The following is a 26,404-nucleotide window of genomic DNA, read 5'->3' as shown; positions in this document are numbered from 1 at the left end:
ATTCTTTTCTTGCCCAAGTACCTAATTTCTCCTCAAAACAGTCAATCCTCTAAAATTATGGTTACTATTAATTTTATTGGTTACTATCAGTATGTTATTGTCAGTATTGACTAGTGAATAATTTTTGTGGATATAATTTCCCAAAGTCCTTTAACCTAATTTCCATTTCTTTTTTTTTTTTTTTTTTATGTTTATTTATTTATTTTGAGAGAGAAAGAGTACGGGTTGGGGAGGGAGCAGAGGGAGAGATAGAGAATCTTAAGCAGGTTCCACGCTTAGTGTGGAGCTGGATGCAGGTTTGATCCTGTGACCCTGAGATCATGACCTGAGCCGAAATCAAGAGTCAGATGCTCCGACTGAGTCACTCAGGCACCCAAGAAATGATAGTTCTTTATGCATAGAATGTGGGATGATAGCTTTAAAAAACTTTTCCCCTTCAGGGCCACCTGGGTGACTCAGTCGGTTAAGTGTCCAACTTCAGCTCAGATCATGATCTCGTGGTTTGTGAGTTTGAGCCCCACATCAGGCTCTCCACTCTCAGCACAGAGCTAGCTTCAGATCCTGTCTCTCATTCTTTCTGCCCCTCCCCTGTTTGTGCGTGCGCGTGCTCTCTCTCTCTCTTTCAAAAATAAAATTAAACATTGAAAAAAATGTCCATTTCAGAGTACGGATTCCATTTGATCAGAGTTTCTTAATCTTGGCACTATTGATGTGTTAGAGCAGGTAAGTCCCTAGCTGACCTGTGTATTATAGGATGTTTAGTAGCATCCCTGGCCACTGCCCACTAGATGGATGCACGTAGCAGCCCTCCCCAGCCCTACCTATAGTTATGTCTACCAAAAATTTCTGTAGACATTGCCAAATGTCTTCTGGAGGGCAAGTAGTCCCCATTTTTGAGTATCATTGAGTTGGATAAAATACACTGGCATGTGTGAAGAAGATTCCTTAATGATGTCCTTTATGATTTGGTTTCCCTTTAACAGCTGTCAAACCCAAGTTTCTTCCACAGGTAGGCCCCACTGTGTGCCTGGTATATGCTGGAGAACAGTGGGACATGATGAAATTTTTTATCTCTCTTGGGAATTTTATTGAAGGGAGAAATAAGGTCTTTGTTTATAAGTCAAGTTGTAGGCCTTTTGCTTTATCTAAACCTCCCACCCCCTTCCACCTTGGAAAAGAAACTTACTAGCTATTTGAGCTTATATGCTGTGGATAAAGTTTTTGTTAGGAATAGTTAAGAAATTTGTTTGATATCTTTGAGGTGATCTGTCGTTGTTTTGGCATTCAAGAAAAGACTGTCTTTAGGGGCACCTTGGTGGCTCAGTTAAGTGTCTGACTCTTGATTTTTGGCTCAGGTCATGATCTCATGGGTTCATGAGATTGAGCCCGTGCCTGGCTCTATGCTGACTGCACAGAGCCTGCTTGGGATTCTCTGTCTCTTTCTCTATCCCTTCCCCACTTTGGATACCTGCTCTCTCTCAAAATAAATAAACATTAAAAAAAAGACTGTCTTTCAAAAAATAGTTGCTTGCAAAAGGACTTGATTAAACTAAATGTATCCTTTTTGATTGTCCTTAAAAATTTTTAAGTACCGTTGACACTTGAAAGGTGTGGGGGTTATGGATATTAACAGCCCGATAACCTCCCCAGTCAAAAATCTACGTATAACTTTTGACTTCCCAAGAACTTAACTGCTAATAGCAAGAACTGTGAGAGATCACTTTTTACTGTGATAACACAATTTACTGGAGAGATCAGCTGCTCAAGTGATGTTTTAAGGGGACATTGGGATACCACAATGCTCGAGCTCACTACAGTTAGTAATAGGAGGTGGCTACAAAATTATTACAGTAGTACAATATATACTACAGTTAATTTAATGCAGTTATTTAATACTGCATGTTTGTTTACATTTCTGTATTGCAAATGCCACCATGTACAGTCTGTAGGTGTGTAAGTTTTGATGAATTTTGATTTTTTTAATTTGTGTATATTTTATGGTAGTAAATGATAAATGAGTATCTAAATATATTTTATGAATTCAAGACATAGCTACCTTTTTCTTATTTTGTTTTTTGACATTTCTAGGCTACACAGTTCATCTGTGAGGTTTTTCAAAATCTCCAAACTTTTCCAATACGTTTATTGAAAAAAAAAAAAATCTATACATAGGCTTGCCCAGCTCAAACCCATATTGTTCAAGGGTCAATTGTATATGTAAATTCTGCCCTTCAGGAAAATGTCCAGCCTTCTTGTTAGGGGAAGGGAAGGGGTTGGGGATAGGGGAAGAGTGGAAGTAATGAGATTAGTGAGAATTTTTTGCTCAGTAAATATGTTACAAGACTGAGAAATCTCAAAGAATTTCAGGAGAAAATAGAATTTTTTTAGTTTCTAAAACATGTTCTTTGTGGATGTGGAACTTTCTGCCAAATGCCATGGGAGTGAGATTGAAGATAGCTGACTAATAATCGGGGGTTGATATGAAGATTATTTTATTTTACCTTTTAAAATGTTTATTCATTCTGAGAGAGAGAGAGAGAGAGAGAGGGAGAGAGAACACATAGGGGAGGGCAGAGAGAGAGGGAGAGAGAGAATCCCAGTCAGGCTCCACACTTACTGCGGATCCTGGGGCTTGATCCCACTAACTGTGAGACCATGACCTTAGCCAAAATTAAGAGTCAAATGTTCAACCAGTTGAGGCACCAAGATGCCCCTGGAGATAATTTTATATTAAAAAAATTTTTTTTGTAGTTTATTTTTTGAGGGGGAGAGAGCAAGCAAACAGGAGAGGGACAGAGAGCCGGGGGCGGGGGGGGATCCCAAGCAGCCTCCACCTGTCCACGCAGAGCCAGATGTGGGGATTGAACTCATGAACTGTGATCTCATGACCTGAGCCAAAATCTGGAGTCACACTTAACTGCCTAAACCACCCAGGTGCCCCTAATTTTATATTAAAAGTGAGCAGAGGGACGTCTCACTGGCTCAGTTGGAATAGCATGCAGCTCTTGATCTTGGGGTTGTGAGTTTGAGCCCCACATCAGGCTATCTGCTGTCAGCACAGATCCTGCTTTGGATCCTCTGCCCCCCTTCTCTCTGCCCCTCCCCCACTCGTTCTCTCTCTCTAAATAAATAAACTTTTAAAAATCTTTTAAAAAATAAAATGAGCAGAAAGGTCCCGAGCACCTAGACTGTGGTCTTGGAACATCATTTCCCACCAAAAGGAATCAGAGCTCCTTAAAGAAATGGCGTATTCTAGGTCTGGGGAAGGAAATATGTGAAACGATCCTGGAGCTATTAGATTGCCAGGATTTTAGTAGACACTTTACTAAGGTGTCAGAAGGACTCGGAAGCTAGCTGAAGTTTGACTGGCCAAAATAGGACACTTTTGAGTATCAATAAAGATAACTGCAGTAGACCAAAACACGTAAATTATATTTAAAATATAATACCATAATGATAGTTTAAGAGCAAGCTTATTGTTCACTTTGGTGAAATACTATTGCATCATTATTTTGAAAACTGGTAAATAAAGGGAAAAAAAGCAAGATAGAAGGAATCAAGACTTTACTATGTGAACTGCACCATGGGTAACCAAATAATATAAATGTTTTGGCTTTTTTGGGTTTTTTGTTTTTTAAAGTTTATTTTGAGAGCACAAGCACAAGTTGGGGAGGGACAGAGAGAGAGGGGGCAGAGGATCCAAAGTGGGCTCTGCACAGTCAACTGGAACTCACAAAACCCTGAAATCATGACCTGAGCTAAAATCAAGAGTCGAATGCTCAACCAACTCAGCCACCCAGGTGCCCCTACTTTTTGTTTTTTTAAATAGAAGTGTTCTAGTTAATAAATGAAGGAAGGACAGATTTAGAATGATTAGATCCAGCATCGAGCGTGCCCCCAGATGGAAGAGAACTCTACCCTTAAGAGTAGTCTTGGGGGGGAGGGAGAGTTCATCCTGTATATAATCATGCCACTAGATCCAACTGTCAATTTCAGGATATCCAGGGGGACAGAGGCATATAGTAAACGCTATGGATATGTGATCAACAATATCCAGGTTGTAGAAACTACAAGAGATGAACTGGTTCTTCAACAAATAAATGGCAAGGGAGGGAAAAAAAATGATTTATAAATTAAAAGACTTAAACTTATCAAGTAATCATAACATATGGACCTTATTTGGATCCTAATTCAGACAAACTTTAAAAAAGTATGGTATTTGAGAGAAATTGAAATTTGAATGTTGACTGAATGATATTAAGGGACTACCAATTTTTAGGCATGTAATGGTACTATTTTTTTTCTTTTGTTATATCTTTCAGGTCCTTATCTTGTAGAGGTCCATGCCAAAATATTTATGAATAATGTAGAGATTAGCTTCAATATAAGATGAAGGAGGGAGGCATAGGTAAAACAATTTTGGGTTGATAATTTTTGAAGGTGGGTGATAGATACATCTCTACTTTTGTATTTAATTGAATTTATATCACATTTAAAAAAATAGAAGAAAAGAATCACAACAGTCTTGATTCAGAGACTCACAGTTATAATATGATGAAAGTTTGCCCTTTCACTTGGTTTTGGTATGATTCTCAAATTTTCTGTCCATCTCACATTTTCCTCTTGATGTGGCACTGTGTTCCCTATGTGCTGGCCTTTTCTGAAATTCACATTTTTGCCTCGCAGTTTTTCAGAAGAAATTAAAATGCCCCTAAATTGGGTAAGGATTGAATCTCAACATGTTTGTTTGTTAATGTGAGAAGTATCCAAGTCAGAAATACACTTAAAGCAAAGTAATAGAGAAGAGACAGAAAAAAAAATCCAGGTGTTTTTGTTTTTGTTTTCCTTATGAGAAGTTAAAGTAAAGATTTGGTGTGGAAAGAGGTTAAACGTGAGTAGAATGATAGTTTGGGAAGATGTATACATTGCATTACTGGGCATTTAGTAATTCCTGTCTTCTTTAATCAAAAATAGTTGAAAGGTAACTATGTGCTACCTGCCATGGGTTACTGAGCACCACAGAGTTACCGTTTTTTCTCATGAGCATCTTGATAGAGATATTAAGTATGGCATTTCTTCATATTAATGAAGATTTCTTTTTGATAACTGGAAAACTACAAGAAGGGTGCTAAATTTGCATGTTTCAAGTTTGTGAAGTATTTAGGTTGATATCTCTATTGTGGTAGGGCCTGTCTTTTCCACAGTTTTTTGACCCTGAACTATAGATGGTAAAATGAAGGATCACGCTCAGAGACAACAGTCTAGGTCAGAATTGAGGACTGTTTGAAAAACTTGGTTTGACTGTCTTTCAGAGATGTTTGGATGGATGTGAAATATGCTCAGTCAGCAGATTGGTTATTTTTTTTCTGGGTTGACAAGCCTTATTGGTTAATTTGTCTTGTTTGCTGTAAAGAACTTGAAAAATATTTTGAGTTGAATTTTCTGCTCATTTTGAATCTTAATTTACATTGGTTGTCTTAGCAGAACATATACATGGGGAGTTCTTCTGTCTTGATAAAAAGTAGTTAGGCCACAAACATCTTTCTTAGCCATTTTTTTTTCAAATCTACCTTTCCCACTCTTTCTGTTTATTAGAGTATCTTTTTCATGGGAGGACTAGCATTGTTTGACTTTGATCAGATGGAAGAAACTTTCTTTTTTATTTTAGAGAGAGGGCACACCCATGGAGGAGGGGCAGAGGCGGGGAGAGAGAATCTCAAGTGGACTCTCTGCTCAGCGCAGAGTGCCACACGGGGCTCAGTCCCACGACCCTGCATGACCTGACCTGAAATCAAGACTCAGATGCTCAACTGACTGAGGCACCCTGGCTCCCTGGAAGAAACTTTGAATATTATTCTTAAGGTTCATTGCTGGATTGCCTGGGTGGCTCAGGTGGTTATGGTTATAAAGCATCTGACTTTGCCTCAGATCATGATCTCACAGTTTGTGATTTCGAGTCCCCCCCCCCCCCCCCACCGCATCGGGCTCTGTACTGACAGTTCAGAGCCTGGAGCCTGCTTCAGATTCTGGGTCTCCCTCTCCCTGCCCCTCCCCTGCTTGTGCACTTGCGCGCGCGCGCGCTCGCGCTCTCTCTCTCTCACTCTCAAAAATAAGTAAACATTAAAAAATATTTTTAAAAAATTTATTGCTTCATAAAATGAAACATGCACTCAGTCCCTTAAAATATTAGAAGTAGTTTTAGGTAAAGACCAGCCTTTTGGATATGCTATTAAAATATCCATCCATAGGCATGACACTGAAAACCACAATTTGCATTCAGCTACCTCTACTTACTCTGAAGGAAAGTTTTCTTCTGATGCTCAGCATATGTATGGGGAGTTTGCTTGCAGCTGGTCAGAGTTGAAAGAAAGTGCTTGAGAACCATCCCCAGAACTTATCATCCACAGTTTATATTCATTCTGCCAGATGTTTGATATCCATGCATTAATTAATTGTTGGTTATGGGCTCTAAGAAAGTTACATAGTAGAGAACTGGTATAAGATTAAATAGTTAAAAAAGTTGCTTAGAATGATGTCTTTTTCAGTAAAACTAGTCTGGACACTACAGAAGTGTGTGTTGTGTAGTCTTTGCTCAAGGACTGCCTGTGGTATGGATTTGGCTCTTTTTTTTAAGTTTATTTTTGAGAGAGAGAACACAGCAGGGGAAGGGCAGAGAGAGGGAGACAAAGAATCTGAAGCAGGCTCCAGGCTCTGAGCTGTCAGCACAAAGCCTGATGTGGGGCTTGAACCCACAAGCTGTTAGATCATGACCTTAGCCAAAGTTGAAGTTGGAAGCTTAACCAACTGAGCCACCCAGGCACCCCACCCTTCTTTTTAATTCTGTTTCTGGCTAGCGTTGTCTTTTGTATATTTATGTTAAATATGAAACTAAGAAAATTTAAGTTGATACCTTATATGTTTTTCTTTCCTTGCTCACATTTTCTCCCCACTGTGGTCCTGGCCTGGGAAGACAAAAATAATTAGAATTTAGAGACCAGTTAGAATCGAGTTAGGCACTTTAGCCATTGAAACTGTGGGCACTTGGTTGTAGCTAACTCAGTGGGGTGTTGGCTGGATTTTTTTTTTTTTAATTTTAGTTAACATACAATGCAATATTGGTTTCAGGAGTAGAATTCAGTGATTCATCACTTACATAAAACACTCAGTGCTCATCATAAGTGCCCTCCTTAGTACCCATCACGCTGCCTGGATATTTTAAATTTTCAAGGGAACAACGCCATCTGTTGGGCACCTTAAAAATGAATCCTGTCACGTTCTATGGACCCAACTATTTAGACTAGTTTTAGGTTGGTTTTTGGCATAGAGATGTGGTAAAAAAAAAGTTTCTGAAATACTAAGGGCACTGTGAGAGCCTTTGCATTAAAAGCTTTATTTGAGCATTGAGCAGTAATGCTATTATAATTCCAAGACAAAGAAGTTGACCTTTAGTCTACTGATGTTGGGGGGCAGAATAGCAGTAGCTCTTTTTTATTTTTATTTTTTACTTATTTTTGAGAGGAGGAGGCAGAGAGAGAGGGAGAGAGACAATCCCAAGCAGGCTCCGTGCTGACAGCCCAGAGCCCTACGCAGGTGAAATCAAGAGTCTGGTGGATGCTGGGACACCTGGGTGGCTCAGTCAGTTAAGTATCCTACTCTTGGTTTCAGCTCAGGTCGTGATCTTGTGGTTTGTGAGTTTGAGCCCCACATTTGGCTCTGTGCTGACAGTATGGAGCCTGCTTGGGATTTTCTCTCTCTTCCTCTCTCTTTGCCCCTCCTGCACTCTGTCTCAAAATAAATAAACTTAAAAAAAAAAAAAGTGGATGCTTAGCTGAGGAATCCAGGTGCGCCTAGCAATAGCTCTTTGTTTACACTGCAGAGGTGCAGACTTTGTGTTTATAAGAAACATGTAGGGGTGCCTGGGTAGCTCAGTCAGTTGAGTGTCCATCCTGCTCTTGATTTTGGCTTAGGTCATGATCTTGTGGTTCATGGGATCAGGTCGCACATTGAACTCCGTGCTGACAGTGCAGAGCCTGCTTAGGATTCTCTCCCTCTCTCTCCCTCTCCCCCTCTCTAAAAATAAATAAATAAACTTGAAAAAGAAAAAGCATGTAACTTAGGTGTTTTCAAATTAAAGGCTCACTCCCAAGTCATGGTGGAGTATAAGAATACAATTTGGAAGGGAAAAGAACTACCACCCACTTTCTGAATTCTGGGCAGTCTAGAATTTGACCCTGCAGCATCACCTTTTTGAAAGAGCAGCTAACAGCCTAAGTTTGTAAACTGGGAATGTAGTGTGACAAGTGAGGTTCTTATCCTGGGTGTAAAATTTAAGAGATTGCAAAAAAGGCTCAGGAATAAAAGAGTATTTTAACATAGTAAAAGAGTACTATTAATACGAAAAAGTTCATAATGAGCAAAATATACCTTTTTTACTTTTTTTTTTTTTTTTTTTTTTTTTTTTGAGAGAGAGCACATGAGCAGGGAGGAAAGGGGCAGAGGGAGAGAGAGCGCATCTTAAGCAGGCTCTATGCCCTGCCTGGAGCCTGACATGTGACTCAATCCTGCAATCCTGGGATCATGACCTGAGCCAAAATCAAGAGTCAGACACTCAACTGACTGAGCCACCCAGGTGCCCCTATTATTATTGTTTTTAAAGATTTTCTTCTTCAGTAATATCTGTACCCACAGTGGGGCTCAAGTCACAACTCAGATCAAAAGTCATGTGCTCCACTGACTAAGCCAGCCAGGTACCCCCAAAACATACATTTTAATCGAAGACCCTGTACTTGGATGATTTGCCTCACCCTGATCATAGCCCTGGGTATTACAGATTAAATTTTTATACTCCTCTTATTGAATAATTGCTGTGAGCTCTTTCATAATTTGTTTTCAAGAATAAAACTTATAATGAGGCACCTGAGAGGCTCAGTCAGTTAAGCGTCCTACTCTCAATTTCAGCTCAGGTCATGAGATTTGATCCCCAGTCAGGCTCTGCACTGACAGCTCAGAGCCTGGTTGGGATTCTCTATCTCCCTCTCTCTGCCCCTCTCCCACTTGTGTGTGCTCTGTCTCTCTCTCAAAATAAATATTTTTAAGAGAGCAAAAGTTATAATTCTAGATCCTTCGAAATGTGGCAGTAGGGGGAGGTTAGGGGAAAGGGTAGAGGGAGCATAAGGGTGGATTGAAGAATCTGATTCCATATTTTGTATAAAACCACTTCTCATTTTGAGGTCAATATCTTCTTAGGTCCAATATCTTTTTTTTTTTTTTTTTTAATGTTTATTTTTGAGAGAGAGACACAGAGTGAGCAGGGGAGGAGCAGAGAGAAAGGAAGACACAGAATCAGAAGCAGGCTGTAGACTCCCAGCTATCAGCACAAGAGCCCGATGGGGCTCAAACTCAAAAACCGCGAGATCCTGACCCGAGCCAAAGTCAGACGCTTAACCGACTGAGCCACCCAGGCGCCCCATTGAGGTCAGTGTCTTATTTGGTCCTTTTTTCTTGTAGCATGGCGGACACCGACCTCTTTATGGAATGTGAGGAGGAGGAGCTGGAGCCATGGCAGAAAATCAGCGATGTCATTGAGGATTCTGTCGTTGAAGATTATAATTCAGTGGATAAAACTACTACAGGTAACAAAAACTCTTTTGATCTTGGATTGTTATTTAAACCGACTCAGTTGGATGGCATTTTTATTAAGAAAGTGTGAGGTGGAGAAAGACTTTTAAGAACCCAAGGATGGATGCCTCGTTGTGGCGCTGGTGCTTTTTTTTTTTTTCTATGCTTTAGTCTGTAAAAATGCCTCAGTTTCTTCATATGTGAAGCTAGAAACACTATGCTCAATTTATTTAAAACATTGAGAGTTGAGTTAACCAATGCTTAGCAATCATTTGGCAGTCCTCTTACCAAATGTACAAACAAGAACGCAAAGTAGTGTGTGTGGCAGTGTTCATTTATGTACCCAGTCAAACACAGGATCCCGTAGTCTTTTTTCTCTTCTTTGTTTGTTTTACTTGACCTTGGTTTCCTTTGTGAGCTGAACAGAGTTTGCTTTGTGTCTGCCTTCATGAACAGTTTACAAACATAGGCTTGTTAGCTGCTCTTTCAAAAACGTGATGTTGCAGGGTCAAATTCTAGATTGCCCTAAATTCAGAGAGTGGGTGATGGTTCTTTCCCCCTGCTAAATTGTATCTGTTGCTCTCTTTATTTTTATCTTTCCTACCTTGAGACCTGAAGATGGCATTGGTTTAGGCTGAAACAGGGCACAGTTCAGGATCTTGTGTATGGCTTATTATGTATGCATGGTTATAAATACCAATAGTGGTGATAATAAACCTTTGAGTCCTAGAGATTTGCTTGTGCTTTATAAGCAAAACCTTAAAATACTGGTTCAGTGAGCTCGCGATCTAAATTAACCAGGAAATATGAGGTGAAGAAGGCATTGTGTCTAATTGGTGGAGCGAGGGACAAGTAGGAGGAGAAATCAGATGAACAGTTGGATTTGCAAAGAAAGCAGGAAACTTTTTGGCTGTAGAGACCCACAACAAGATGAAAGGGATTAGAACAATATCCTTTAGTGTCATCTGTCCCTGTCTCCAAGTGACTATGCCTCCCCTTCCCCACAGTTTCTGTGAGCCAGCAGCCAGTCTCGGCTCCAGTGCCCATCGCTGCCCATGCTTCTGTTGCTGGGCACCTCTCTACATCCACCACCGTTAGTAGCAGCGGGGCACAGAACAGCGACAGTACAAAGAAGACTCTTGTCACACTAATTGCCAACAACAATGGTAAGTGGGATTATTGGGAAATTCTTCCTGGGCCAGAGGGGTGAGAGAGAGAAATAAAGAGGTCTTAGGAACAGATGTACCTGTTTAGTTTTAGGTACTGAGATGGTTCTACTAGTTGGAGTGAATTTAGTAATGATTCTGTGATATGGAAGTGATTCAGTAGTGTTGCTGTTCCTTCTGAGTTAGTGCTGAATGGATGCTGGTCTTTCAAGTCTGAGGGCAGCTGATCTTGCTGCTGGTAATTTGTGGGAGAGAAAATGTAAACCTAAAATTCCTGACTATTAAAAAGATTGGGCGGGGGGTGCTGTTTGATTGTTTTTGTTATTTTTTTAAGTAGAATAAGCCCCACTAGTTTGGTAAGAATTCTCCCAGGGCAGCTTTGTTCTGAATTTTCTTTGGCAGATTCATATGGTCATTGGTTCCTGGGTATGGAAAATAGGATAGGGTTGTTTTCTACTTGAAGGAAGTGGTGAAAGAGTGGTGCTTCTAGTGTATTTATTGACTAGAGAAGCTGCGTAGTATTGGTTTCTATTCATTTCTGATGACTGTTTTTACACTCTGAAGGCAAGTTATGTCTTAAGATTCCTAAACTAGAATAAGCACCTTTATAGAATCATTGTGTTGCTGCAGAGGGCTTACTTTTAATTGTTTTATTTCCTTTAAAAACAAAATAGCTTTATTAATACAAGAATAATACGTGTGTTGTAGAAAAAGTAAACTGAAAAAAATAAAAGGAAGGAAAAAATTTTTTAACTGTGATCTCACTACCTGGAGATAACTATTTGTAATTCTTATTTTGTACATATATGTACTTTTATATACTCCCATGTGGTATATGTTGTGATTTACTTTTTATAAAAACGGATCATACAGCCTCTACATTACTCTTTGCCTCCTTTTTCCCCTTAATATGCAATGAATATCTTCCCATTTTAATCAGTGTATGTCTGTAACATTGTTGATGAGTAAAGGTACAGTTCACCCTTGAACAACATGGGGGGTAGGGGTGCCAACTGTCTGCATAGTTGAAAATTTACATATAACTTTTGATTCCCCCCAAATTTAAATACTGATAGCCTTCTGTTGATAAGTTGATTATCACAGATTTTGTATGTAATATGTATTATACTGTATTCTTACAATAGAGTAAGCTAGAGAAAAGAAAATGTTATACAGAAAATCATAAAAAAGAGAGATAACATAGTACTATACTATATTTATTAAAAAAAAATCCAGGGGTGCCTGGGTGGCTCAGTTGGTTGGGTGTCCAACTCTTGATTTCTGCTCTGGTCATGATCTCATGGTTTGATCCATGGGATCAAACCCCATGTCGGGCTCTGGCTGACAGCATGGAGCCTGCTTGGGATTCTCTCTCCCTCTTTCTCTGCCCTCTTCCCCCCTCCCCCATGCACACATACTTTCTCAAAAATAAATAAACTTAGAGGCACCTGGGTGGCTCAGTCGGTTAAGCATCCGACTTCAGCTCAGGTCGTGATCTCACAGTCCGTGAGTTCAAGCCCTGCATAGGGCTCTGTGCTGAGAGCTCAGAGCCTGGAGCCTGTTTCAGATTCTGTGTCTCCCTCTCTCTGCCCCTTCCCCGCTCATGCCCTGTCTCTCAAAAATGAATAAACGTTAAAAAAAATTAAAAAAAAATAAAAATAAATAAACTTAAAATCCATATACAAGTGGACCTTCACAATTCAAACCTGTGTTGTTCAAGAGTCAACTGTATTTCCTGTTGTTTGGTTACTTATTATTAACGATAGTTGTAAAGGGCTATACTGCTACTTTAAAGAGCTATTGTGAGCATCTCTGTCTCTGTGTCTTTTCTCACCTCCTTACTTCTGAGAACATATTTATAAATGTCAAATTATTGGATCGAAAGTCAGCATAGTTTTTAAGGCTTTTGATATTTTTCCTGGAATGGCCATCTAGAAATGTTGTATCAGTTTATATTTCCATTAGAAGTACATATGGTGGTCTTATTTTTGGCTATAACCATTTACTCCTCTACTGTTAGATATTTATTACAGTCCTTAGTTTTTGTGATTACAAGCAGTGCTTGGTGAGCATTCTCAGGCATTGTATCTGTGTGCACTGTGTAAGCATATCTGCAGTAGAAAGTGAAATTGTTTGGATCAGGCATTTAAAACTTGATAGATGGTCTCAAATTGTCCTAATAGATTGCCCTGAATAATTGCCCACCAATAGCTCTTTCCTCATATTGCTGCCAACTTTAGGTACTATTGAACTTAAATCTAATTTCTGTAGGCATTTTTTTCAGTTGTTGGGTACTGAAAATACGATTTTTATTATATGAAACATCCTTAGAATTTTTTTGAACTTATAGATAGGGGCCCTTACATACATATAAAGATGAGGAACCACTATCCAGAGGATTCTGTCATTTTACAGATGTGGAAACCAAAGGTCTAGAGAGTCTAAACAATGTGCTTAAAGTCAAATAGTTGGTAAGTGACTAAACTGGATTTGAATTGTCTAGATTTCAGTTTGTGTCCTTTCCTCTGTTATATGGCTTTCCTGTATTTCTCTTAAAATAATCTGTCAAAGTGCTGTTAGCAACCAGCATAACTAAATTTTTCTTTGATCGTACGATACTCCAAGGCTTATGAGGGCACACTGACATGACCTAGTCTCCTTGACTCCTTGAATGGACTTTTGATTTCCGAGCCCACCTAGGGCTGTGTACAAAGTTAAAAAAAAAAGTCTATCTATATACAGATACCTCTAGTATTTAAATTAAAATGTTAACCCATGGGGGGTGTGGATAGCTCAGTCAGTTGAACATCTGACTCTTGATTTCAGCTCAGCTCATGATCCCAGGGTCATGGAATCAATTCCCGCATCAGGGTCTGCACTGAGCATAGAGCCTGCTGGGGATTTTCTCTCCTCTGCCCCTCTACCCCATTCTTTCTCTCTCTCTTTCTCAAAAAAAAAATAAATAAAACATTAACCCATGTTAGTGGGAAAAAAATTGGGTACAGACTGGTAACCAGTTACATATGTCGTGTATATTCTTCCAAAAAATTTTCATGCATAGATAAGCATGCATTAATAAATCCAATTTGCCTAGCCACCCCCCTTTTTGCATAATACAGGCAATTCTGTAACTTTTTAAATCTGATACTCTTTTTTTTCTTTTTTGAGAGGGGGCATAAGTGAGAGAGAGGCAGAGACAGAGGGAGAGAGAGAGAGAGAGAGAGAGAGAGAGAGAGAGAGGGAGAGAGAGAGAGAGAATCCCACGAGAGGTAGAGAGAGAGGGAGAAGAGAGAGAGAAGTGGGGCTCACCCTAAGTGAGGCTCGAGCTCACGAACTGTGAGATCATGACCTGAGCTGAGGTCAGATGCTTAACTGACTGAGCCTCCCAGGCACCCTTATCTGATATTCTTGAAATGCTAGTCTAGTTTTAAGGATGAGACGTCAGAATAGAGTGGATTTGGGGCACCTAAGTGGCTCAGTAGGTTAAAGCACCAGACTCTTGATTTCGTCTCAGATCGTGATCTTAGAGTTCGTGGGATCAAGCTGACAGCACAGAGCCTGCTTAGGATTCTTTCACTCTGCCCTTCCCCCACTCTCTCTCAAAAAAATAAAATAAAAATAAATAAATAAACAAACAAATATTTAAAACTGGTTGGGCTCCTGGTTATCAATAGCCACCTCCACCAATAATTATATTATTAAAAAAATTCTTTTGGGGGCACTGATTTAGCTTTTATAATTTATCTATTTCTCTTGTTTTCTTTGCCCTCTCTATACAAAAAGCATTTTCTTGACTCTTGATTTTGAGGAACTTTTTTTTTTTTTTTTTAATGTGGGAGGGAGGCCAGGAGTTGAGACGGAGGAGGAGTACATTGATGGTTTTTGTAATGGTCTAGTCCTGTGCTGGGTGATGGATTCAAGAGTGTTTATCATTGTACTTTAGAACTTTTAGGGGTGTCTGGGTGGCTCAGTCGGTTAAGCATCCTGCTTAGGCTCAGGTCATGATCCTCACATCCGTGAGTTTGAGCCCCGCATCCAGATCTGTGCTGACAGTTCAGAGCCTGGAGCCTGCTTCAGAGTCTGTGTCTTCCTCTCTCTCTGCCCCACCCCTGCTTGTGCTGTCTCTCAAAAATGAATAAATGTTAAAATAATTTTTAAAAAGCCTTTTAAATGTGTGTAGTATTTTATGAGTCAAGTGTTAAAATATAATCAAGGTAAAGATTATTTTGAAAGAATAAATAGTGGAAAGGATATGGACACAGTTTTGTTCTGTACTCCAAAATACCTGTTCCATGGAGAATGATAATTGCTTAAGAATAAAATGTAATCAATCCTTTCCTATATAATGGGTATAGAATAGTTTTTCAGCAGATGATACCGGGACAACTGGGTACTTTTCCCACATGGAAGTGGATGGAGTGGCCCTTCCACTCCTTACCGTTTATAAGCGTTAACTAAATGGTCAGTGTAAGAGTTAAGACTGTAAAACTTTTAGAAGCAAACATAGGTGTAAATCTTTATGACCTTGATTTAGGTAGTGGATTCTTAGGATCCAAAAGCATATGTAACCATAGAAAAAAATGATTGGACTTTATAAAAATTAAAACCTTTTATGCTTCAAAGGGCATAATCAAGAAGTGAAAACACCCATAGAATGGGAGAAAAATTGGGGCGCCTGGGTGGCTCAGTCGGTTAAGCGGCTGACTTCGGCTCAGGTCATGATCTCACGGTCTGTGAGTTCGAGCCCCGCATCGGGCTCTGTGCTGACAGCTCAGAGCCTGGAGCCTGTTTCAGATTCTGTGTCTCCCTCTTTCTCTGCCCCTCCCCTGTTCATGCTCTGTCTCTCTCTGTCTCAAAAATAAATAAACGTTAAAAAAAAAAAAAATTAAAAAAAAAATGGGAGAAAAATTGTGCAAATAATATATATGATAAGGGACATGATAACTAGAATATATAAAGAACTACAATTCAATAATAAAAAGACAATCCAATTTCTTAAATGAGCAGAGGATCTAGATAGACATTTCTCTAAAGAGAATATATAAATGGCCAGTAAGCACATGAAAAATGCTCTACATCATTAGTCACTGAGGAAATGCATATCAGAACCACAGTGAGATTACCACTTTACACCCACTAGGATGGCTATAATCAAAAAGGTGGACAAATAACAAGTGTTGGTGAGAATGTGGAGACATTGGGACTCCTATATTGCTGATGAGAATGTAAAAATGGTACGGCCACTTTGGGAAATAGTTTGTCAATTTCTCAAAAAGTTAAGTGTACTTACATGACTCAGCAGTTCTCCTAGCTGTATATTCGAAACATGGAAACATGTTCACACAAATGTCCGGAACAAATGTTCATAGTATTATTCATATAGCCCCCAAATGGAACAGCGTGAGCTGTTGAATGGGTAAACAAAAGGTGGTATATCTGTACAGTGGGATATTATTTGGCCATAAAAAGGAATGAAATACTGATGTATACTAAAACATGAATAACCCTTGAAAATGTAGTGCTGAATGAAAGGAGTCAGACAGAAAAGGCAACATACTGTATGACTCCATTTATACGATCTGTGGTTTCCAGGGCTGGGGAGAGGAGATAGGGAAAAACTGCTAATGGGCACAAGATTTTTTTCTTAGGATGATGAACATGTTCTGGAATTAAATAGAAGTGATAGTTGCACAAACCTTGTATTCGAATATACTAAAAACCTCTGAATTGTATACTTTACATGGGTATGTATGATATGTTTATGTTATCTCAGTAAAGCTTTTTTTTTTTTTTTTTTTTTTTTTTAAGAAAGTATCAGGAATAAAACTTCGGAACATTTTTACAATCCTTTTTGTTCTTCAGAATCTACCACTCAGCGTTTAGAAATGATTTCTGTAGTTCTGACTGATCGTATTTGTTTGCATTGGAAAGACATAGTATGTAGTGAAATAAACCACTGCTTAATTCTGAGCTGTGAATGATGTGAATTTAATGTTAATAGATGTCTTATTCTATAACTAATAATGACTTTCAACTCTTGTTTAGCCCATTTTGACTCAATTTAGCTCTCATCCCTGGGTTTTAAGACTATGTAAGTAAACAAAAAAATAAAGGAAACATGAAGACCTTCAGATTTGTAAAAACAGTATATTGTGAGAGAAGCTGCTGAATCTCTAACCTGTATTTAATCAGTTTATGGCTATGGTTCTAAGTTTATTTGAGAGCACCCTGTGAGGCAGGGTGCTGGTTGGTTGATACTTCTATAGGCATTTCAAGTTTAAGGATTCTGATTGCCTGCTTCTTTTATCCTCTGGAAATAGAACTTTGTAAGACCCATGAATTGGCAGAATTTCTTTAAAGAAAAACTTAAGAATGTAGAATCATTTAAAATATTTTGTTAGAATTCATTAGAGTTATTAGATTATAGAAAGTGGGTGGCAAGTACAGATAAAACAAAATTGATACTAGTTAATAATTGTTACAGCTGAGTGATGGGTACATGGGGTACATTCATTATGATATTCTATTTTTGTGTATTTGAACTTCTCCATAATAAAACATTTAAATTAAAATAGCAAATTGCCAAAATAATTAGCATTGATAGAACTTGGAATTTCTGTTTGTCAACCTCTCATAATGACTATTCAGCTGGCCTCATAACTATGAGGTCTAGTCCACTGATGGGTACTCAATTTCTGGAAAAAAGTGGGACAAGCCATTGTTGGCCCATTAATAGCCACCTGTATACCCACTCCAGTAGTCTAGCTTTGTAGCTAACTGCACTGACTCCGTCTGTCAAGTAGGACATACAATTTAGAGGAACCCATCCCACTGTGGTTATTTGAGGCAAAAAGTTGAGGCACAGTGTCTTATTTGAATCTTTGAGTTAGGTATATCGACTCTGAAATTTTCTGTCTGGTTTTGGGGTATTCTTTGTAAATCAGTAAAATTTAGTATTAATGATTTTTTTAGCCCAATGTAGTAAAAAAAAAAAACAAAAACAAAACTTTAAAACATTTACAAAATTACTTTTTTCACAAATGAAAACAACCTAAAATGTTTCAGTAGCCAGTTTATTAGTATTTATTATGAATGAATCATCTGCTTCATAAAGTCATACCATTTTTACTGGGTGTTGGTTAGTTTTTAACCAAGTCTTTATCAGTTCTGATGTCAAAAAAGAGACGGATAGCCTGTCAATCTCTCTGTTCCCATATCTGTAAAAGCCACTGATTGCTTAGAGAACCTGTTGCATTTCTGAGATTTGAAATCACTAGGAAGAGGCATCATTCTATAGATGTTGTGTACTTGCTGAATTAATGTTTGTTGATGAATACTTCTCTGATAAAAATATTAAAGTGGATTCGCTAACAGCAAATTACATTCTGACAAAATAAGTTTCACTTAGTTAAAATATGTAAAAAAAATGTTACTTTGTTTTGCTAGTTTGGTATGGAGAGATTATGTTAAATCGTATATTAAATCATCAGAGTCCAAATGATAGCCATGTAGAAAAAGTCTTACTAAATTAAGACATCCATAGTTAAGATATACGGGGGAGATATTAGTGAACCTCCCCTATCTACCTGTTTTTCTGTTTAGATGTAGATTTGGGTGAAGCTTAAATTTTTGGTGAGGTTGGTGATGTTAAACCTGAGGTGAGTTGTGACAGTTTTGGATATTTTAATATCTGAGACCGCATTTCTTATCTGAGACCCCAATGTTTCTTGTAAAATGTGGCTTTGTTTTCTCTTACATTTTTTTTTCTTTTACCCTTAGCTGGCAATTCTTTGGTCCAACAAGGTGGACAGCCGCTCATCCTAACCCAGAATCCAACCCCAGGTCTGGGCACAATGGTTACTCAACCAGTATTGAGGCCTGTCCAGGTCATGCAGAATGCCAATCATGTGACTAGTTCTCCTGTGGCCTCACAACCAATATTCATCACTACACAGGTGAGTAGGACTCTGAATTCTGGGGCTGGATAGGGAAGGAAAGAAAGACTGTGTGAACCTTTGGAGTTTTAAGTCCTGTCTTTTGTCCTGGCTTTCTCATTTGCTGTTTTATAATTTGATACTAACTTTTATGGAAAGCCCAATATAACATACAGCTGGGTAATATCTTCTTCCTATCCTTCAGAGGGCTGTTAAGTGGTTTGATTGAGATCTGGGCAGAAATTAGTTGGAAAGCTTAGATTAGGAAGTGTTAATACTTGGCCCTCAAAGCTTCTTGCCCTTTGCTTGGGTTGATTTTCTTATAATGGGTGAGTTAATTGACTTGGAAATCTGTGTGTGAAATTGGTGAAGTGCAGGGAGAACTTTGGAAGAGAAGGAGGCAGATTATTTGATACATAATGTCAGTTGAAGTTGAAAGCCTGATGCTGGATGTGGAACCTAAAGGCAAGTGCTGCTCTTGGCCTGTGGCTTCCTGAGTTACAAACTCTCCTCTTACAGATTTGCCAGAGGTTTGTGGACTTTGGAAACAATTTCTTAACAATTGGTTTGTGTTGAATCACTCCAGTGAATACTCTTAGAGTGTCACTTTTTTCCCCTTCTATGTCTTTATCTGTTTAGGGGCCAGTTTGTGGATGAGGTATTTTTTAAGCTGATTTTTTAAGACAGGAAGTAGATTTTCATTTTTGCTCATATGGACTAAAGCTTATTCTTCAGTTTTGATATTTTGTCACTCAAAACTTTTGCCAAAATTCCTAAATTTCTCCATCTTGGTCATTTAAAAGCTCTACCTCTAGAAAAAGAACCACTGGGTAGGAGTGGGAATTTTTTGGATGTAGTCTTACTGTAGTATCTGCTAGTGTTAGCTAATCTCCATGTTAAAGATCATTTTGCTTTTTAATGCAGGGATTTCCTGTAAGAAATGTCCGGCCTGTACAAAATGCAATGAATCAGGTTGGGATTGTGCTGAACGTACAGCAAGGCCAAACGGTTAGACCAATAACACTAGTCCCAGGTAAGGAAAAATGTCTACCCATTTGAAATAAACTGGCATCCAGAAGATTTGTTTTTACTGTCTCAAAGTATTCTTGGTCATTTAAAAAGCATACTTAAGGAAAATCTAAAAATATAAGATCACACTGATTTAAGCCCAATTTTTAAAAATGATATCTAACCTTTGGCCAGGATGGTGGTTTTATTTTTCTTTTTAACTTTTTACCACCCTTTAAAGAAGGGTTTATACAGTCATTTTTCTGCTTCTGGTGTTTTTGTCAGCTGTAAAGTTTGTTATCCTGAAGGAATATTATTAATGCAAACTCTCAAGTTTCCGATTTCTTGTAAGTTTACTCACTTACATGGTGGGATTATAAACTTTCTTTCCCTTTAATTTTATAGCATAGATTTTGGGTATAAAACAAATGACCTAACCTTTGATGATAAATATTGCCAATGACTAGTTAGTATTTTTTTTTAAGAAACTGAATTGAAAATAATTTTCTGAAATCTTGTCATTTTCCCCACAGTTCTTTATTAAGTGTCTGTAAGTTTACTACAATTCAGACCAAAAGAGATCTTAATTTCGTTGTTGTGAAGGTACCTCCATAAGCTGGTCTCTCTAAGTTGTCGTTGTTGTTCTCAGAGCCCACAGAGTGTTTTTGGCCTTCAGTCTCATGACCTTATCTTACCTAGTTCTGATATTTCTTATACACCTGTCCATGGAATTGTCTGCAGCTGAGCCAGGACATTCGCCTCTGGGACATCCCAATAGAATGGCATAGTTAGTCTTTTTGAATGCATAGAAAAGAATGGAGGACTCCTTTAGTGTCCTGAAAAAGAAAGATAGCTTTTTTCAGGACCACATTTGCCCTTTGGCCTATATATACCCATACTGCCTCCTAGTCTGTACTCATCCTTGTTCTTTCGGTATTGAGGTCAAGCTACTCCTAATTGTATTCTTGGGATGGAAAAGGCAGTGTGGTAAGGTGTTTGGGGAGGAATTGATAGGAATCTTCCTTCTTCAGTTTAATAGGGCTGGTTACTTAGGCTAAGTTCTTTTATCTGCTTGCATACCTATTTTCTTAGACATTAAAAATGTCTAATGTGCTACTCTTGGTATCCTCTGATGGCCACCAAACAGTTTGGAGAAATTATTTTTTCCTATTCCAGTATTTCCGGTAAACACTGGTAGAACGTATTAAAGGTGAGCTCATTGACCAAGATGTGGTACTTTGTTTTTCTTTTGAAGCTCCAGGTACCCAGTTTGTTAAGCCGACAGTTGGAGTCCCACAAGTGTTCTCTCAGATGACCCCAGTGAGGCCAGGCTCCACGATGCCTGTGCGGCCCACCACCAACACCTTCACCACCGTCATCCCGGCCACTCTGACCATTCGGAGCACCGTCCCACAGTCGCAGTCCCAGCAAACCAAGTCCACCCCCAGCACCTCTACCACTCCCACCGCCACACAGCCAACCTCACTGGGGCAGCTGGCTTCTCAGCCTCCAGGCCAATCCAGCCAGACACCCAATCCCAAGCTAGGTGAGCCTTGGGAAGTGGAGATGGCCGTACTGGGCAGGGCTGTGGGTGGAGAACAGATGATTATCACTTGGCCAACATAGCTCCCTCCTTCCCCTCTCCACCTGCAGTGAGCATTGCCAGCTTTGTCACTGTGAAGCGACCCGGGGTTACAGGTGAAAATACCAATGAAGTAGCCAAACTGGTGAATACCCTTAACACCATCCCTTCCCTGGGCCAGAGTCCTGGGCCAGTGGTGGTATCCAACAACAGCTCTGCCCATGGCTCCCAGAGAACTAGCGGACCTGAGTCTTCAATGAAAGGTACAGTAACCTGACCAGTCATTCAGAAACATTAATAAAGCATTCGATATATCAGAACTCTATGCCTTGAAATAGAGATGTAAAATAGAATATAGTTGCCACAGTCTGTTCTCACAAGAAACTATAGTGTAGGAAAGAGGATGGCCACTGTGAAAAGTATAACTAAATCAGCTACAAGGAAACCATTCTGTGTCTCTTGTGCTGTGGAGATGAGTGAAATGGACTGGTTGATCAGAGATGGGTGGTGTAATCAAAGGAAAGCTTCATGGAGGAGGTGGATTTCTGCACAAGGTTTAAAAGTTAGGAATTGGTAGGGAGGTTTCCAGGTGGAGACAAGATTATGAGCGTGAGAGTTTTCAGTGGTCTAGAGCAGGGGTCAGCAAACTTTTTCTCTAAAGAACCAGATAAGTATTTTAGGTTTTATGCACTAAATAGGGTCTCTGCTACAACTACACATTGTTGTGCAAAAGCACCCGCAGACATATGCATATAAGCATGACCGAACTCCACTAAAACTGTGAACTTTGAATTTTATGTAATTTCCACGTGTCAGAATATCTTCTTTCGCTTTCGTTTTAGCCATTTAAAAATGTAAAAAACATTTAACAAATGGTATTGGAAAAACTGGGCATTCATATCCAATGAAGTTGGACCCATACACCATATATAAAAGTTTAACTCAATGAACCAAAGACCTAAGCATAAGAGCTAAAACTATAAAAGAAGAAAACATAGGGGGAAAGGTTCATAATACTGGATTTAGCAATGATTTATTGCACATGACACCAAAAGCACGGGTAACAAAAGAATATAATAATAATAATAGATAAATGGAACAACCTCAAATTTAAAACTTTTAAAAGGGCATCAAAGAACACTATGAACAGAGTGAAAAAGCAGCCTACTGAATAAGAGAAAATATTAGAAAATCATGTATCTGATAAAGGGTTAGGTTAACATCCAGAATATATAAAGCACATCGCTTCTCACCCTTTTGGCTAAGATGAAGTGCAGAATCTATAAAGCACAACTCAACAACAACAACAACAACAAAAAAAAACCAAACAACTCAATGAAAAACTGGGCAAAGGAGTTAAACAGACATTTCTCCAAACAAGATATACAGATAGCCACTAAGCACACAAAAAGATCCTCACCATCACTAATGATGAGAGAAATACAAATCAAAGCCATGTTGAGATCCCACTTCACACCCATCATGATGGCTCTTACCCAAAAAACAAAATAACAAATGTTGGTGAGGATGTATAGAAGTTGGAACCCTTGTGCATTGCTGTTGGAAATGTAAATTGGTGTGATGGTTTCTCAGAAAGTGAAACATAAAATTACCATCTGACCCAGCAATTCCACTTCTGGGGTAGGACCCAAAAGAACTGAAAGCAGGGACTCATATTTGTAACCCGTGTTCAAAGCAGCATTACCTACAATAGCCAAAAGACTATTGGACTTCCAAGCAGTCCAAGTGAGCATCAGCTGATGAATAAACAAAATACGATATATGCATACAGTAGTGTATTGTTCAAGGAAGGAAATTCTGACACATGCTACAACATTCATGAACTTTGAAGACATTCTGCTAAGTATTAAACTAAGCTGGTAACAAGAGGAAAAATACTGTATGATTCCACTTAAATGAGGTACCCAGAGAAGTCAAATTCACAGAGACAGGAAGTATAATGGTGGTTGCCAGGCACTAAGAGGAGGGAGGAATGGGGAATTAGTTAATGGGTATAGACTTCAGTTTTACAAGAGGAAAAGAGTCCTGGTGGAGATTGCTTGTACAGCAATGCGAGCGTACTTAGCTGTTCACTGGAGAATGGTTAAGAGGTAAATTTTATGTATGTTTTACGACAATTAAAGAAAAAATTGTATAACAAAAAAATTAAAAAAGAAGTAAAAGCCATTCCTAGCTCATGAACCAAACAGAAGTTGGCATCTGACTGGATTTTATCTGTGAGCTGTGATTTGCTGGCCATGAGGTAGAAGAATGATGAAAAGAATGTTCCTCATAGTGATCTCTCATGCTTGCTGATAAACATTAATGTGCTCTTCAGGAAGTGTTTAACCTTTCTTCAAAGGGCCAATAATCTTTTTCAAATATCATCATACTAAGCTTATCAATGCTTTTCACTTCTTCCAGTGACCTCTTCCATCCCAGTGTTCGACCTCCAGGATGGTGGACGGAAAATATGTCCACGATGTAATGCTCAATTCCGTGTTACCGAAGCTTTGAGAGGTCACATGTGTGTAAGTGATACCTACCACCTGTGATGGGGATCCAGCTTCAATGGCTACCACTGTATACTTCCTATAGGCTTGGGAACTTGTGAAACGGGGGCTCTGAGATGACTAGGAAGCTTTATATGCTCTCCTTTGGCCTATTTTGGAAGAGTTTTATACTTTGGAATGTGGAAGGATACATTTAAAGAACCTCTAGTAGATTAGAACCTTAATATGTGACCTTAATTCCTTGGTCATGATTGATTTTGAAATTGCACAGGTGGACAGGTTTGTTAGATATCAGGACTCAAGCCAAGTTGGCCTTGGTTTATCTTCTATTTATTGTGTCACTGGCTGAATCAGGAGTCAGTCATTAACCAGTTCCCATTTCTAGCCTTTTCATTTTTTGGTAATAGTCCAGACGCAAAGGTTGAAATTTCTTAGCAGGGAGTTTAGAGGCAGGTTATGCTAGTGGGTGGTTAAAGGATGTAAAGCAGGAGGGAGAAGTATAAGGTACGGGGTTTGGAGTGGCATATGGCTGTAAATATATATCCACTAGAAAAAGTGGGAGTCCTGGAAACACTGTGGAACACCGAAGGGTGAAACCTGGATGAGAATACCTAGAATCACACCATTCCCAGGAGATGTTCATGAGGTTGGGGAGTTAACACATCCCAGGCCCCAGGATAACCACAATGATCTTCCTTTATAGTACTGTTGCCCAGAAATGGTGGAATACCAGAAGAAAGGAAAGTCTCTGGATTCAGAACCCAGTGTCCCATCAGCAGCAAAGCCCCCGTCCCCTGAGAAAACTGCTCCTGTTGCTTCCACACCCTCTTCCACACCTATTCCTGCTCTGTCCCCACCTACCAAAGTACCAGAGCCAAATGAGAATGTGGGTGATGCTGTCCAGACCAAACTCATCATGCTAGTAGATGACTTCTACTATGGACGGGATGGTGGCAAAGTGGCCCAACTCACAAACTTCCCTAAGGTCGCCACGTCTTTCCGATGTCCACATTGTACCAAAAGGCTAAAAAACAACATTCGGTAAGTATAGCCTCAGAGGTTACCCTGGACAAAAGAAGACTGAAATTTTCTTAGATGTTTAAGTTTTTCTCTTTGGGCAACAGTCCTATTATCCATTCTGGCTAAGGATTATCATTAAGTCAATAAATGGTACTTTAGAAGGAGGAGGTATTGTGGTAATAATAGATAACTTTGGGTGGAGTGAAGGAAGCCAGTACATCCTTCCACAGAACTCTTACTTTTAGGAACCCTTTTCTGGGCTCAGAAAAGGACTGTCCCAAACTGGGGAAGTTGTATGTATGGGGGCGGGAGGGGACACATGTAATGTGTGTTCTGGGATTCCAAGGCTCATTTTTTTGTTTTCTGTACTTTCCCCGTGTGCTGTGCTACAGATTCATGAACCATATGAAACACCACGTAGAACTTGATCAGCAGAATGGTGAGGTAGATGGTCATACCATCTGCCAACACTGTTATCGCCAGTTTTCCACGCCCTTCCAGCTCCAGTGCCACTTGGAAAATGTTCATAGTCCTTATGAATCGACTAGTAAGTTTGGAAACTCTTAAACTCTAGGGGTAGACTTTGCTTTTCATTCATTGAATGGCACTGGGGGGACCCCATTATTTATATATGAGTATCAGTACAGAGGAAGCTCTTGGCACATTTCTAGTCAATTCCTTATTTCACTCATCATCTATTCTTACAACTTAGACTTCTCTTCAAGCCTGAATTGAGTTCAGTGCTAGATCGTGAAGTATTAGGGGCTTTGGTTCAGGACCACTGTAATGTGTTGTAATGTATATAATATAACATGATGGATCCCTTACCTAGATCTTTTTTTTTTTTTTTTTTTTTTTTTAATGTTTTTACTTTATTTTGAGAGAGACAGAGTGTGAGTCGGGGAGGGGCAGAGAGAGAGGGAGACATAGAATCCAAAGCAGACTCCAGGCTCTGAGCTGTCAGCAGAGAGCCCAATGCGGGGCTTGAACCCATGGACAGTGAGATCATGACCCAAGCCGAAGCCGGATGCCCAACCGACTGAGTCACCCAGGCGCCCCAAGATCTTTTTTATAGGAGGACCTCGACTTTAGTTAGTGCCCTGATAGCTTTTACATAGGACAAAAGGTAACATTATAAAGTGCTTTACCATTAAGATAGTGCTTTCAATGAAATGTGAGATAAGATGTGGAGTGTTACCTCCACTTGACATCTTGCAGGTGAGGAAATATAGGCTGAACACAGGCTTACAAAAATTCAGCCATTTACTTCAGAGCATACATCTCTAGTAAGGTGCCATTGTGAGGAGTTGAGTCCAGACTCCTAGAATATCTCCTATGTCCTTCAGGGGATTTTTGGTTGTGTTGCAGAGACAAAAATTACAAAAATATAGGAAAATGAGAACAAGACCGTATATTTATTATAAACATGTGCATTGTATGATGCCAGTGATGGGTGAAATAGTTGAGAGAAGAAAAAAGATCTTTGAGGCTAGATTTCCCAGAAAGTCATGCTTATTAAGCTTTTAGGGTCTTAAAAAACAACTTTCAGGGTCTTTAAATACA

The 26,404-nt window shown here is 39.2% G+C and overlaps 1 protein-coding gene across 6 annotated transcripts in view; it reads left to right on the top strand.

Moving 5' to 3' along the window:
* Window positions 1-26,404, top strand: part of POGZ (pogo transposable element derived with ZNF domain) — a 52,216-nt gene that overhangs the window by 10,811 nt on the left and 15,001 nt on the right. For 3 of the 6 annotated variants that reach the window (XM_042953979.1, XM_042953976.1, XM_042953974.1), the window contains 9 exons: window positions 9,508-9,632; window positions 10,626-10,784; window positions 18,564-18,739; window positions 19,643-19,751; window positions 20,982-21,272; window positions 21,353-21,571; window positions 23,733-23,839; window positions 24,525-24,862; window positions 25,234-25,388. In XM_042953979.1, the coding sequence (XP_042809913.1) occupies window positions 9,509-9,632; window positions 10,626-10,784; window positions 18,564-18,739; window positions 19,643-19,751; window positions 20,982-21,272; window positions 21,353-21,571; window positions 23,733-23,839; window positions 24,525-24,862; window positions 25,234-25,388 (1,678 nt within the window). In that variant the 5' untranslated portion in view covers window position 9,508. The remainder of the gene's footprint in view (window positions 1-9,507; window positions 9,633-10,625; window positions 10,785-18,563; window positions 18,740-19,642; window positions 19,752-20,981; window positions 21,273-21,352; window positions 21,572-23,732; window positions 23,840-24,524; window positions 24,863-25,233; window positions 25,389-26,404) is intronic. The other 3 variants (XM_042953975.1, XM_042953978.1, XM_042953977.1) reach the window with 3 other exon arrangements.

The sequence above is a fragment of the Panthera leo genome, chromosome C1 (assembly GCF_018350215.1).
Source record: "Panthera leo isolate Ple1 chromosome C1, P.leo_Ple1_pat1.1, whole genome shotgun sequence".
NCBI lineage: Eukaryota > Metazoa > Chordata > Mammalia > Carnivora > Felidae > Panthera > Panthera leo.
Note: the sequence above shows the minus strand (reverse complement) of the source record. Positions and strands in the feature narration are given on the sequence as shown.